Here is a 16244-nt window from a genome sequence, read left to right on the forward strand (position 1 = left end):
TCAAATGTACTTCCTTACTGAAATCTGCAGGCAAAACTTAAAATGGGATGAAAAGTTTCCTCTTCCCTTGTTCAGTATCTGTCAGATTCAGAATTGTGAGTGATGATATAAAACATCTCAAATCAGTGTATCTTTAGCTTAGAATTAAAGGTTTTTAAAGGGGTGGCTGTGCTTTGGGGGTTAAATGGGCTACTAGGATACTTACTAGGATGTAATTAAAGGTAGACTTGAGGAATTTGTCAGTGGCTCCTAATAACATTCAAAGTTGGCCCCTCCTTCCACACTCAACCAGATATTGAATGAAGTGAGGGAACAGCGTTACAGGGACAGAGCAGTGACTCAGAGGAATCAAATGTAATGTTCTACATACATAACCAGTTATGTATCAGCTTACATATATACACCACCACACCTCTACCCCACCCTGCCATATATTGTGTGAAAGCACAGACCTTATTAAAAAGGTGCCATTGTCGAATAAAGTGTGTGTGGCTCAACCCCGCCCTCGGTTAAATAGACCACAAAATGGCAGCCTCTGGGCCTTAAAAGGGAAACCATTGCGTAAGGACCTTGCATTCTCTCTGATGGCCAGATGGTTATAATCCAAATATGTAGGAGTCTATGAAACATGTGCAGAGACTATGTCTACTAGGAGTCTGTAGTTTGACCCCCAGCTCTTACAGTCAACAAGTGTCCTTGGGCAGGTACATAACCACAAATTGTTTATTTTTTTATGGCTGAATCATCAGCCCAAGACATATGTCCCACCCTGTGGTACAATAAAGATTGATCTTGTATCACTCACATGTTCTAGATGTAGCGGGTGATTTTGTTGATATAGTTATATATTTTAGCCAAAAGCAAAAGGTTTTCTTCAGGTTTGAACCTGTGACCCCCTGATCCCAACACCTACGCACAACCCACTGCGCAACATGCCTCCTATACTTATTGATCTGTCAGACACAGCTTTGGTACGGCATTGAACATGGAGACAATCTGTTCATGACACTTCTCTGTAGCCTAAACTAAAACATATCAAGTGTTTCACGCAATGCCATTATACAGGTACAACACGCTTTTTTTATGACAAACAACTATCATCCTGCATTAAAAAAAAGAGGTACACTTCCGTTCTTTGAATTTAAAACTTTAAAGTCAATCAGTGCATAATAAGGTCTGTTATAAAATACATGTGTGTTTAGAGCAAGATCAGTCAAAGAATGCTCAAATGCAAGACATCCACTTAGGTATATGATCAATTATGAAACAATGAATAATACATTACAGGTTAAGTTAAATCCTTCATAAATACTCAGTGTGTGTTTTGAGTCTCTTGTTCCAGTTCTTAACTCAAAGCCGCAGTGAGAGCTGCAACCACTGACAGGAAGCAGGTTCTGATGACCGCTGCAGAGGAGGCCGCCGTGGCAGCTGCAGGGGCCACAGGGATCACTCCTTGGGCCATTGTGGTTTTGACTGGAGCCATTGTTGTTTTGGCAGGGGCCAATGTGGTCTTTGCTGCAGGGGCCACTGTGGTAACTGCTGCTGGGGCCACTGTGGTAACTGCTGCAGGGGCCATTGTGGTAACTGCTGCAGGGGCCACTGTGGTTACTGCTGCAGGAGCCACTGTGGTAACTGCTGCAGGGGCCATTGTGGTAACTGCTGCTGGGGCCCACTGTTGGTAACTGCTGCTGGGGCCACTGTGGTAACTGCATGCAGGGGCCACTGTGGTAACTGCTGCTGGGGCCACTGTGGTAACTGCTGCTGGGGCCACTGTGGTAACTGCTGCAGGGGCCACTGTGGTAACTGCTGCAGGGCACTGTGGTAAACTGCTGGCTGGGGCCACTGTGGGTAACTGCTACAGGGGCCACTGTGGTAACTGCTGCAGGGCCACTGTGGTAACTGCTGCTGGGGCCACGTGTGGTAACTGCTGCAGGGGCCACTGTGGTAACTGCTGCTGGGGCCACTGTGGTAACTGCTGCAGGGGCCATTGTGGTAACTGCTGCGGGGGCCACTGTGGTAACTGCTGCTGGGGCCACTGTGGTAACTGCTGCAGGGGCCATTGTGGTAACTGCTGCTGGGGCCATTGTGGTAACTGCTGCTGGGGCCATTGTGGTAACTGCTGCAGGGGCCACTGTGGTAACTGCTGCAGGGGCCACTGTGGTTGTCTGTGCGATGCCTGAGGCTGTTGAGATGTTTTGGATGATCAGTATAACATTCAGATTGTGATTCTTCATTTTAAACTCATTGTTTGTGAATTTCTGTGCGTTAATTACTCAAACTTACCAACACACAGCAGAAAGACGACACAGATCTTCATCATCATCATCATCATTATGGCAAAGTGTTATGCTGTCAAAAAAAGACATGATTTTAGTTAGATTCCATTAAGTAAAGGCAACTACTTGCTTCATTAACTACATTTGTTATGGTCTCTTCTTATATTCAGAGTCCTATTCTAAAACGCTAAATTCCTCACAACTGTATTAGGTTAGTTCAAATAAAAGTAAAATATCAAGTTGAACCAAACCAATTTTTACTTAATTGTACCTAAACGTTATATTATTGCTTTCAACCAACCTAATACAGTCATGTGAAATCTCTTGACATGATAGATTTAATTAAAGTCATCGTTTCAGTTTTTCAGTAATTAAATAATAAATTCAGCATTAAACACTTACTTTTGTATTGTGAGGCGTTCAGGTGTCTTCTCTGATCAGCTTTCTCTACCCTCTGCTGCTTGGTGATCTCTGATGAAACACACAGCAGCTTTTATATCCTCACAAAGCAGGTGAGATGACATCAGGCGGTGAACGGAGACGTAGATGATCTGATGAGTAATGCTTATCCCCTCTAAGGTGTGGCCATACCTTTAATAGTTCATGCATGCTACTTTTTAGGTTTCATATATTTAGAGAACCTGTCAAGTGACATTGTTCTTAGACAGGACATGTACTTATTTCTGTGGGGAAATATGTGGTGTCATCGTAACACTGTTTGTTTTCGTGCAGTTGTTTTTTGTTGAATTCTTATTTGTTTATGGATAAGAAGAAGAGATAAGCAAGTTTTCACGCGTTCACAAACAGAAGGGGATTAACTCTAATTCAGAACAGCCAAATGTTTATTTGGTCTGGAGTTGAATAAATATTACTTTCTACAGCATTTATTGAAAAAACCATTTGATACTTTACCTAAGTTAATACAACTCCATTATGAAGTAAAAGTCCTAAGTTGAACAATGTTACTTCAGTCAAGTACAAAAGTATTATCACATAAAAGGGTTACAATGTACTTAATACATCAAAAGATAGTACTCAGTATGCAGATGGCTCTTTTGACACTATTATAATAGATTATTCTATCTTTTATTACTAACAAAAACATGTGAGAGCATTTTACTGTGTAGTCAATTGTATATACTTTGTTAAATAGTGGTTTGATCACTAGTACAGTTTCTACATCATACTTAACTTAGCTTATTTAGCTTATTATATTACTGTGTGTTTCTATATGTAAAAGGTAATATGAGTGTTGAATAAATGTAGTGGAGCACAATACACGCTGAAAAGGCTTTTGTAATTATGGCTAAAGTAAACACATTGTGTGCCTCCAGTACACTGATTCAATATTGAATTAAGATAAAGTTGTATAGCCATTGTTTAGCAAAATGATTATAGGTTGGTCAACACAAATATATTAAAAATATTTTTTCATTATATCCACACAAAGCAGGGCTCTGAAAAGAGTCGTAGATGATCTGATGAGTAATGTTTATCTGCTCTATGTGAGGATGGCCATCCCTTTAAAAGCTCATTCAAACCACTGTTATATCTAGAAACCTGTTGCTTAACATTCTATTTGGATGATTGGATTTTACTGCACCCAGCTGTTTTGTCCTTGCACAGATTATGATCTGTCTTATATTCAAGGGGCTGGTCCTCTTTTATCTTTAGGCAAGGCAAGGCAAGGCAAGGCAAGGCAAGGCAAGGCAAGGCAAGGCAAGGCAAGGCAAGTTTATTTATATAGCACTTTTCAACACAAGGCAATTCAAAGTGCTTACAAAAAATGAAAGAGATTAAGAAAATGGCATTTAAAATCAGTCATTAAAAAGAAAAGCTAATAAAATAAACATTAAAAGAAAAAATACATGGGATAAAAGTTACGGTGCAGTCTAAGATATGAATAGTTCAATTAAAAGCAGGCGACAAAAGAAAAGTCTTCAGCCTGGATTTAAAAGTAGTCAGAGTTGCAGCGGACCTAGCAGGTTTCTGGGAGTTTGTTCCAGATATTGGAGCATAATAACTGAACGCTGCTTTACCATGTTTAGTTCTGACTCTAGGGACAGAAAGCTGACCAGTCCCTGAAGACCTGAAGAGGATCTGGATGGTTTCATATTTAGCAGGAGGTCAGAAAATGTATTTTGGGCCTAAACCATTCAGTGCTTTATAAACCAGCAGCAGTATTTTGAAATCTATTCTTTGACACACAGGAAGCCAGTGTAAAGACTTCGAGAACTGGAGCGATGTGATCCACTTTCTTAGTGTTAGTGAGGACTCGAGCAGCAGCGTTCTGAATTAGCTGCAGCTTCCTAATAGATTTTTTAGTGAGACCTGCACAGACACCAATGCAGTAGTCCAGTCTACTGAAGATAAAAGCATGGACAAGTTTTTCCAAATCCTGCTGTGACATTAGTCTTTTAATCCTAGATATATTCTTTAGGTGATAGTAGGCTGATTTAGTAACAGTTTAATGTGACTGTTGAAACTCAGGTCAGAGTCCATGACTACACCTAGATTTCTGGCTTTATCTGTTGTTTTGAACATTGCACACTGAATCTCAGCGCTAACTTTATACGTTCTGACTTGGCTCCAAAAACCATTACCCGTCAGTTTTATCTTTGTTTAATTGGAGAAAGTTCTGACACATCCAGTCATTGATTTGTTCAATGCACTTACTCAGTGTTTGAATTGGAGCATAGTCTCCTGGTGAAATTGTTACGTAAATTTGTGTGTCATCTGCATAGCTATGGTAAAGAGAAGAGGCCCCAAGATGGAGCCTTGAGGAACCCCACATGTCATATTTGTCAACTCAGATGTGTATTTACCTATAGAAACAAAGTTGTTTCTGTCCTTTAAGTAGGATTCAAACCAATTCAGAACTGTTTCCGAAAGTCCCACCCAGTTTTCCAGTCGGTCTAGTAATATGCTGTGGTCAACAGTGTCAAACGCAGCACTGAGATCTAATAATACTAACACTGAAGTTCTGCCACTGTCTGTGTTTAAGTGGATGTCATTAAAGACCTTTACAAGAGCAGTCTCAGTGCTGTGGTTTGGACGAAAGCCTGACTGGAACACATCAAAACAGTTATTTAAATGCAAGAAATTACTCAACTGTTGAAAACAAACTTTTTCAATGATTTTACCTAGAAATGGCAGGTTTGATTTGGGCCTGTAATTGTTCATTACTGAAGCATCTAGATTATTCTTTTTTAAGAGCGGTTTAATGACTGCAGTTTTCAGGGCCTGTGGAAAAATACCTGAGTGAAGAGATTTGTTTACTATATGAAGTAGATCTGAGGCCATGCAAGGCAAAACATCTTTGAAAAATCCTGTTGGAATAATATCAAGGCAGAAAGAGGAGGATTTCAGAAGTTGAATAATGTCCTCTAGGTTTTTATCATTAATCTGATGGAATTGTGTCAGATGTCTGAATTGATGTTAAGTGGAGATAGGGACAACACATTTGCTGTTCCTGATGCAGAGGCACTGACTGCTTGTCTGATTTTCTGAATTTTGTCAGTGAAAAAGGATGGCAAAATCATTGCACGCCCTGGTGGATAGAAATTCAGAGGCTACTGACACTGGGGGGTTAGTTAGTCTTTCGACGGTAGCAAACAAGGCACGTGCGTTGTTTTTGTTTTTGATAATGATGTCAGAGAAGAACGATTGTCGTGCGTTTTTCAATTCCAAATTATAAAGGCCAAGTCTCTCTTTATAGATTTCAAAGTGAACCTGGAGATTTGTTTTTCGCCACCTGCGTTCAGCTTTCGACATTCTCTTTTTTCTGTTTTCACGGTCATGGCCTTTCTCCATGGAGATATTTTCTTGCCAGACACTTCCTTTACCTTAGTTGGAGCAATGGCATCTATAACATTTTTAATTTTTGAATTAAAATGATCTACTAGCTCATTTACTGAGATGTTGGCAGGGGCAAGTGTGGAAGAGAAATTCTGAGTAAATATTTCCCTAGTATTTTCAGTTAAATATCGCTTTGTGATTACCTCTTTTTGAACATTTTTGTGAACAGAAATAGAGCTCTCAAAGAAAACACAGGAATGGTCAGAGTGCAACATCAGTCACCACAACCTTAGAGATATTCAGACCCTTTGAGATAATTAAGTCCAGAGTGTGCCCCTTATTGTGCGTGGGCTCCGTCACATGCTGAGTCAGTCCATAGCTATCAAGAACACAAAACAGTTCTTTAGCCCCTCTGTCCTGGGGGTTGTCAACATGGATGTTAAAATCACCAACAATGACAAGACGGTCAAAGTCAATACACACTATAGACAGCAGTTCAGTAAAGTCATCAAAAAGCTTGCACAGTATTTGGGTGGTCTATAGATATTTAGGAACAGAGCTCGAGAGGAGCATTTCAGCCGAAGGGCACATATTCAAAAGAATCAAAGTTTCCATACGATTGTCTTCCTGCATTGAAGGGAATCATTGAACAGAATAGCAACTCCACCCCCTTTCTTATGCATTCTTTCCTGACTCATAAAACTAAAGTTGGGAGGGGTTGATTCGATAAGAACAGCTGCACTGTTATTTTGTTCAATCCAAGTTTCTGTTAAAACATAAAATCGAGATTGTGCTCAGTGATTAAATCATTGATTAAAAATGTTTTTCCTGCCAAAGACCTGACATTTAATAAAGCTAGTTTAAGTTTGTTAAACACACTATCAGTCATGTTTTTTTGTAACAAGCTGTGGCTGACATGGAATCACTGCTAATTAGATACACTCACACAAACGTTTGAGCGCTTCCTGTTTCTATGATTCACCGCTCTTAATCTATTACCTATCAACACAGATATCGGCAAAAGCTACTGGCAGGCAGGGCCCCGACATGTCCTGGAAAGAGTTGAGAGTGCCATACGCCCTTGAGCCTGGACCCATCACATATCAGTAAGAGTTGTTGTGTTTTGTACACACACATCCTTATCAGGCCTTCGGAGGACTGGCAGATGCCCCTCGAAAGGAGGGGAGGTGGTCGACGTAGGCACGGTGATGGAGACGGGCTAGATGGTGCAGGGGTAGAGGACATGCTGCCAGGGGGGGGAGGTGGTTGACGTAGGCGCGGTGATGAGGACGGGGGAGATGGTTCGCGTCTCCGCGGTGATTTTGGTGGGGGCGTCGTTGAGGAGCGGGGGTAAAGGACATGGTGCCAGCCCTGCGTATCGCCTTCGTTGGTCTTTGAACTCCAGGAAGGAATCGGTGCCAACCCTCTGTATCTCCTTTGTGTGTTCATCGATCTCCAGGAGGGTGGGCGAGGGTGAAAGGGTGAACGGAGTATCCTCAAAGGCGTTGACAGGGGGGGGGGGGCAGTGGAGACTCCTTCCATGTGTCTCATATGTCTCCATAATCAGAACATTCCTCAGGCGGGTGCAGTGATAATTCTTCAGGGTTTTCTGCGTGATGTGTTGTGTCTTTCTCGTGATTTGATTCCTCTTGCCACTTGTCCTTGGCAGAGGGAACAGATTGATGACGCAGGCAGTTGAATATGTAGAGATAAACAATTTCACTCCTGACTTGTTCAGGCAAACTCCATTTGCCTTGAAAAGATGTCTGCGATCCCAGAAAAAGTTAAAATTGTCAATAAAATGAACAGAATGGTCAGTTACAGGCTGTTGAAAGCCAGGTGTTCAGTGCAAACAATCTGCTGAATCTCTCACTCCTCTTCTGACTGGCGGGTTAGAGGGCCACTGATGAACACCTCTGCATTTAGAGAGCTGTCAGTTTCCAACAAACATTTAAGTCTTCTTTCAGCACTTCTGACTGTTGTTTCACAACATCATTTGTTCCAATGTGCAGTACCACATTCTTCACAATCGGATGTTCAGCCCCAATATGCAGGATCTTCTCAGCCAAGTCAGAGACCCACATCCTTGGGAAAACAGAGTACTTTGGTGTTGTTCTTATTACACAGACCTTTTACATCTCTTACAGCAGAGTCACCCACAATCAGAGTTTCAGGCCCAGTCGTTAGCTTTCCCTCTAGCTTTTTACTTTTAGAGTAGCTATTGGTCCTTACCCTGCTGCGTGAAGAGGACAGGTTATCCAGGTCATCAGATCTCCGGTTCTCGGTCAGCGGAGCGTATCTGTTCTGGATTGGCACATTTGGTGGTTTAGGAGGATTGTTTGTAATTCTCCCTTTAGCAGCTGTCCACTGCTGTTTCCTAGTATGAATAGGGGTTGAAGAGGCGCTCTTCCTGGGTGATAACAATGCAGGCCAGCCGGTCGCATCACAGATTTCGGAGCTCTGGGCTCTGCCTGTTATCCGTCCTCCCAAATCCCATGGAAATGATTTACTCTTAGGCTTTGCACCCAGAGAGTTCCAGGGAGGACTACCACTTGTAGATTTATTACCCGGTACACAGCCCTCCTGTTCCTTGGAATCCTTGTAGCTGCTAACTAGCTGTGAGTTAGCATACCCTTCTCCATTACTTTGCAACACTGGTAAAGTCGTGTCATTCCCACGCCATAGTCCATTCACTTCCACGTTAACTTCCAACCGTTGCATTTTCATTTCCAACACAGCCATCTTCTGTATAAGTTTCTGGAAGTCATCTGTAGAGAACGGAGGCATTTTGCTACCAACTAGCTTAAGCTAAATAGCAGTAGCCTACCAGGCTTTAGCTGTAGTATCTTTGAGACTCGTTACCTTCACATTGTCCAACCCCATGTTTTATACATGGTCTCTTTTTTTCAATTTACATCTAACTAGGGCTGTCAAGTTAACGCGTTAATAACAAAAAAAAATTAAAAAAATTAACGCCACTAATTATTTTAACGCGATTAACGCATGTGTATTTTTTTTCCTCGGCCGCCCCGTAGTTTCAGAGCGCATCGAGTTTAAAATACCATCTACAAGCTGATGCTGACAGCCCCTCTCCTGCCGCCCGCTTGTGGCAGACCACACTTCCACGCTCACCGGCAGGCACCGACTGGCCATCTGGAGGACCGGGAGGGTGTGTGTATGTGTGGCCCGAGCGAGCGAGAGAGAGACCTTACGTGCATTGTTGTTGTTAGCATCTGGTGCTAGCTAGCTGCGCTAACGGATATAAGGAGCTGTTTAAATGAAAACAGAGGAGCGACATTTCGCCACAACTGCGCCAAGCACTTGACTTTATGCAGGAAGCCAGACAGTGGGACATTGTACGAAAAGTCAGCACACTCAGCACAGATAGTGCGCAACATGATTGCAGCGTCCAGGCAGCTCCCGTTCGAGCATATGCCTTGAGTTGCACATAGCTCCAACGATCCATCACACACACACATACACACACACACACACACACACACACACACCACACACACACACACACACACACACACACACACACACACACACACACACACAAGCACGCACACCATTTGTATTGTATTATTGTATGAGAGAGGTTCCAGGTTGAATTGAGGCGAATATTTGTAATGTTCAGAGGTTGTTGTGTTTAATATTCATGAGAATAGTTGTCATTGTTCAAATGATAATAAACATTAGCATAAAGCATATTTGTCCACTCATATGTTGATAAGAGTATTAAAACTTGAAAAAATATTCCTCTAAGGTACATTTAGAACAGATCAAAAATGTGCGATTAATTTGCGATTAATCGCGATTAACTATGGACAATCATGCGATTAATCGCGATTAAATATTTTAATCGACTGACAGCCCTACATCTAACACATGCATATTTTTATTTGTCATTGAATATTGTGTGACGCTTCCGATGCCTTGCTTTGTAACAAAGATATAAATGATTCGTATGTGTAATGTTTTTTCCCATATGTGTAAGATGTGGCCACCCCTTTAATAGCTGATTCATACTTTACGGTTTCCACTAGAGAAAGAAACCTGTGGAGTTACATTCTATTAGATATGACGTATGATGTTTTTGTTAGGAATATCTAGGGTGTAATTGTAAACCTTTGACGGCATTGCAGACGCAAGGTATTAACTTGCTTCATATCTATTCTGACAAACAGGGTCAAAATGAGTCAGTCGTATCTTCTAACTTCAGTGTCTCATTTACAGATAGGAAATGTGTGTGACCGTTTATCAGACTTTGTGAAACCCAGTGTGGTGCAAGTTTAATACATTTAAAAACTGTTTTAATATTTCTGAAAGGAAAACTAAATCATACCATCTATCTACTACTAGACTTAGGTATTCACTGTTTTAGTGAATTTGAATAACAAAATAGCTAACGTACAGTAAGTGTTTTTCAAACTTGCAAAATTCTGACATTAACCTGTGGGGTATTTACTGACATATTTGATGACAACGATCAAAACAGCAACAATCTCCTCAGCTCGTATTAACCACAACACTTATTATAGGCATTCAACCAAAAACACATTCAAGAAACAGTTGACTTCGAGAAGAGGGAACTTGCGATGCGATGTGGTAAAATGCTGACTCACTCCTGTTCCGCTCTGATAAGGTGGTAAGGGAGCATGCGGCGAGATAATTTATTTGTAGGGTGTGCCTAGAATTAATGTAATCTTACTGATACAAAATAATTGTAAGTAAGGGTACTTAAAATGTCAATAAAAAGATCTGCCCAGAAATGCTGAAGGCTCTGGGTGTTGAGGGACTGTCATGGTTGACACATCTCATCAACATTGCGTGGAAGTCGGAAACAGTACCGAAGGAGTGGCAGACCGGGGTGGTGGTTCCCCTTTTTAAAAAGGGGGATCAGAGGGTGTGTGCCAATTACAGAGGCATCACACTACTCAGCCTCCCCGGGAAAGTTTACTCTAAGGTACTCGAAAGGAGGGTCAGGCCGATTGTCGAACCTCAGATTAAGGAGGAACAATGCGGATTCCGTCCTGGTCGTGGAACGACGGATCAGCTTTTTACTCTCGCAAGGATCCTGGAGGGGGCCTGGGAGTACGCTTATTCGGTCTACATGTGTTTTGTAGACTTGTAGAAGGCGTATGACCGAGTTCCCAGGGAGTTACTGTGGGAGGTGCTGCGGGAATATGGAGTGAGGGGGTCTCTACTCAGGGCCATCCAATCTCTGTACTCCCAAAGCGAGAGCTGTGTCCGGGTCCTCTGCAGTAAGTTGGACCCATTTCCGGTGAGGGTTGGCCTCCGCCAGGGCTGCGCTTTGTCACCAATCCTGTTTGTAATATACATGGATTGGATTTCGAGGCGTAGTCGCGGGGGGGGGGGGGGGTCTGCAGTTCGGTGGGACTAAGGATTGCACCACTGCTTTTTGCAGATGATGTGGTTCTAATGGCTTCATCGGTCTGCGACCTTCAGCACTCACTGAATCGGTTCGCAACCGAGTGTGAAGCGGCTGGGATGAGGATCAGCACCTCCAAATCTGAGGCCATGGTTCTCAGCAGGAAAACCGATGGACTGTCCACTCCAAATGGGAATGAGTCCTTACCCCAAGTGAAGGAGTTCAAGTATCTCGGGGTCTTGTTCTCGAGTGAGGGAACAATGGAGCGTGAGATGGGCCGGAGAATCGGAGCAGCGGGAGCGGTACTGCAGTCGCTTTACCGCACCGTTGTGACGAAAAGGGAGCTGAGCCAGAAGGCAAAGCTCTCTGTCTACCGGGCCATTTTCGTTCCTACCTTCACCTATGGTCATGAAGGATGGGTCAAGACCGAAAGAACGAGATCGCGGATACAAGCGGCCGAGATGGATTTTCTCCGCAGGGTGGCTGGTGTCTCCCTTAGGGATAAGGTGAGAAGTTCGGTCATCTGGGAGGGACTCGGAATTCAACCGCTAATCCTTTGCGTCGAAAGGAGCCAGTTGAGGTGGTTCGGGCACCTAGTTAGGATGCCACCTGGGCGCCTCCCTAGGGAGGTGTTCCAGGCATGTCCAGCTGGGAAGAGACCAAGGGGTAGACCTAGGACCAGGTGGAGGGATTATATCTCTTTGCTGGCCTGGGAGCGCCTTGGGATCCCCCAGTCAGAGCTGGTTGATGTGGCCAGGGAAAAGAAAGTTTGGGGCTCTCTGTTGGAACTTCTACCCCCGCGACCCGACCACGGATAAGCGGGAGAAGATGGATGGATGGAGGATGTGTGGTGAACATGGAAACCTCACTATTGAAAATATCCCAGCATTAATTCTCTGTACACAAACAAAGATTGACCTCGTCTCTGTCAGGTCTCCAAAAAACAATAACAACTAAATAGGGTGTAAAAGGGAGGAGTATGTCCAACCATGACGTGTGCAGACAGTCTGACTCACGGCGAACTGTTGGACAAACATCTGTTGCATTATAATTTGTGCAGCGTTGAGATATTCGCAAACTGCTGCCAATCCAACTTGCATCCTGTACTTATCTCAGTAATGTATTTGTTTTGTCAGACACAGACTTATAAACTCATAAATCAAGTCTGTCTGTGAGTTGAGTCATTATGGAGGTCCTTTATGTTTATGGTGTGTGCTGGTTTTTTTTGTTGATTAATTTAGTTTAACTTGTTAATGCCTGCTCATAAAAACAAGCTATTAACAGTTTTGGACAGTTGGACATCTTGTCAGTAAATACCCCACTGTTGAATGTTCAACTATTACGTGGTGAATAATGTAGAGATTATCTTGCTGCAATAAAACGCAATATTCAAAAATCCAAGAAAATCCATCATCCCTGCACCACACACTTTATGACTGACAGAACATCAAGAAGTGACGCTGATTGCTGAACAACAACAACACAAACATAAACACAGGGAGCAGATTGTGTGTACAGTATGTGCGTGTGAACTACAGGTGTGCCTACAGAGATACACTATGTTCAGAATCCCATCTGACTCAGCTCTGTGGCGTTTGTCCATGAGCGTTCTGGTTCCATTCTTACCTCATATTTCCTCTTCTTTTCCTGTTGATCCTTTGTTGTATTTATTATTTACTATAATATTCATGTTTGTATTCCACTAATCTGTAGCAGCAAAAAAGTGTTTTAAACATAATGAACCCAGGATTACATGCATTGTTAGTTATTAAAGGTCTCCTATTATACTATTTTCATCAATATATTACAGTTCTCAGATATATACAAAACATGTCTCTGAAGTGTTTGTATGAAACTCCAAACAGATCATTGCAGCATTACCCATAATCCCCTCTGTTTCAGCCCTGTTTCCAAAGTGCTGATTCTCTGTCTGTTACTTTAGATGAAAATAAGAAGCCCCTCCCCACGCCCCTCTGAGAGAGATTTGGTTACATAGAACTCAATGGTGCTCTAGGAGGAGATTCAGGTGATAAGGGGGGGGGGGGGTTACCTTGGTTGCTGATTGGCTAATGGTTACACAAGACAAAACATCGTTATGACATCATAAAGTGGCCAAAATCTGATCAGCTCATTTTCAGACAGGTTTTTATAGAAATTGATCAAAAAGAAAGAGAATCGTTGTTCCTGAAACTTTCAGTCTCTTTCCACGGAGGGGACACATGTTGATGTAGAAGAGACATGAAGAAGAGGGGACACATGTTGATGTAGAAGAGACATGAAGAAGAGGGGACACATGTTGATGTCGAAGAGACATGAAGAAGAGGGGACACATGTTGATGTAGAAGAGACATGAAGAAGAGGGGACACATGTTGATGTAGAAGAGACATGGAGAAGAGGGGACACATGTTGATGTAGAAGAGACATGGAGAAGAGGGGACACATGTTGATTGTAGAAGAAACATGAAGAAGAGGGGACACATGTTGATGTAGAAGAGACATGAAGAAGAGGGGACACATGTTGATGTAGAAGAGACATGAAGAAGAGGGGACACATGTTGATGTAGAAGAGACATGAAGAAGAGGGGACACATGTTGATGTAGAAGAGACATGAAGAAGAGGGGACACATATTGATGTAGAAGAGACATGAAGAAGAGGGGACACATGTTGATGTAGAAGAGACATGGAGAAGAGGGGACACATGTTGATGTAGAAGAGACATGAAGAAGAGGGGACACATGTTGATGTAGAAGAGACATGGAGAAGAGGGGACACATGTTGATGTAGAAGAGACATGAAGAAGAGGGGACACATGTTGATGTAGAAGAGACATGAAGAAGAGGGGACACATGTTGATGAAGAAGAGACATGAAGAAGAGGGGACACATGTTGATGTAGAAGAGACATGAAGAAGAGGGGACACATGTTGATGGAGAAGAGACATGAAGAAGAGGGGACACATGTTGATGTAGAAGAGACATGAAGAAGACGCTCTCCCGACCACATGAGAGCACCACAGACCATGGATGCTTTTAAAAAAGGCCTCAAAACCCATCTGTTCAATAGAGCCTTTTCCTAGACCTTTTATTTGATTCATTACTACCCTTTTATTTATTTTGTATAGTTTGTTTTTACTGCTTTTTATTCACTTCTACCGTGTTGTGTACTGTTTTATATTGTTCCACGCTCATTGCTTGTAGCACTTCGGGATTTGAAATCAAATATGAAGTGCTTTATAAATGAAACGCATTATTATTATTACTCTGCTAAAGTTCTTGCTTCAACTATTTAATTTGATTGAATACTAAAAAGTGTACAGTAACTGGAGAAACAATATATGTACTTCAGACATTATAACACATCTGTAAAACTCACTTTGCCTGGGCACATAATCCATCAGGCGATTAGGTTTTTTCAAAAAGTGTTTATTCAGTAATAGCGTAAAGCACTGGGGATAAAATGTAACCTGCTTCAACAGCTGGTGCTTATCCCATACAGTGCTTAGTGCTAAAGGAGTGCCCTATCGTTGGTAATCATTTATTAAAAGTACAAAATCTGCTCTCCCCTCTGACAGCTGTCATTTCAGGTGACTCGACAAAACACACATACGAGTGTTATGAACCGAGACACAGGACGCAGGACCCAAAAGCAGGACTCGGAGACAGTTGTCCAAAAATAGAATGTTCTTTAATAACAAAAATTAAATCGTACTTTCAAAAAATAGAAAGTAGTTAAACAGCCAAAACTAAGTTGTACAGCAACACAAAAACTCACTTGGCAAAAGGTCTAAATCGCAAGGTAGGTATCAAGAGTCAAAAGGCCTAGGTGCTCACGACATGACACATAACAAACTGACAAAGGAACAAAGAAACAGCAGGGCTATATATAGGTGAGGGGGATGGGCACAGGTGAAAACAATCAGGGCAGGGCCAAGCAATCTCACGGGTGGGAAACACACAAAGGCAGGAAATGTGGGATCTGGAATGAGAGGAAAGATTACTTTCAAAATAAAAACAGGAAGTGACAAGATCAAAACACAAAACTAGAGTAAAAACATAACTAAACCTAACATATCTGTCGAGTCACAACAACGAGGGGCCGTTAGGGACATTATTCCGAAATACCGTTCACATGAAATCCAAAGTTATTTACATGTGAAACACTCTCTCACACACATATGAAATGCTCTCACACACACATGAAACTCTCTCTCACACACACATGAAACGCTCTCACACACACATGTGAAATGCTGTCATTTACACATGTGAAATGCTCTCACACACACATGTGAAACTCTCTCACACACATGTGAAACTCTCTCACACACATGTGAAACGCTCTCACCACCATGTGAAACGCTCTCACACACACATGAAACTCTCTCTCACACACACATGAAACGCTCTCACACCACACACGTGAAACGCTGTCCATTTACACATGTTGAACGCTCTCACACACACATGTGAAAACGCTCTCACACACCACACGTGGAAACGCTCTCTCACACACACGTGAAACGCTCTCACACACACGTGAAACGCTCTCACACACACACGTGAAACGCTCTCACACACACACGTGAAACGCTCTCACAAACACACGTGAAACGCTCTCACACACCACGTGAAACCGCTCTCACACACACACGTGAAACGCTCTCACACACGTGAAACGCTCTCACACACACGTGAAACGCTCTCACACACATGTGAAACGCTCTCACACACACATGTGAAACGCTCTCATACAACATGTGAAACCTCTCACAC

The 16244-nt window shown here is 42.5% G+C and overlaps 1 protein-coding gene across 1 annotated transcript; it reads right to left on the reverse strand.

Moving 5' to 3' along the window:
- Positions 1 to 813: 813 nt before the first annotated feature.
- Positions 814 to 2730, reverse strand: LOC117539081 (mucin-5AC-like). The gene is made up of 3 exons (XM_034205107.1): positions 2679 to 2730; positions 2284 to 2349; positions 814 to 2182 (listed from the first exon to the last, which is right to left on the reverse strand). The coding sequence occupies exons 2-3, from the start codon at positions 2330 to 2332 to the stop codon at positions 1260 to 1262; spliced, it is 972 nt and encodes a 323-aa protein (XP_034060998.1). The 5' UTR covers positions 2333 to 2349; positions 2679 to 2730; the 3' UTR covers positions 814 to 1259.
- Positions 2731 to 16244: the final 13514 nt, after the last annotated feature.

This window comes from Gymnodraco acuticeps, unplaced genomic scaffold (assembly GCF_902827175.1).
Source record: "Gymnodraco acuticeps unplaced genomic scaffold, fGymAcu1.1, whole genome shotgun sequence".
NCBI lineage: Eukaryota > Metazoa > Chordata > Actinopteri > Perciformes > Bathydraconidae > Gymnodraco > Gymnodraco acuticeps.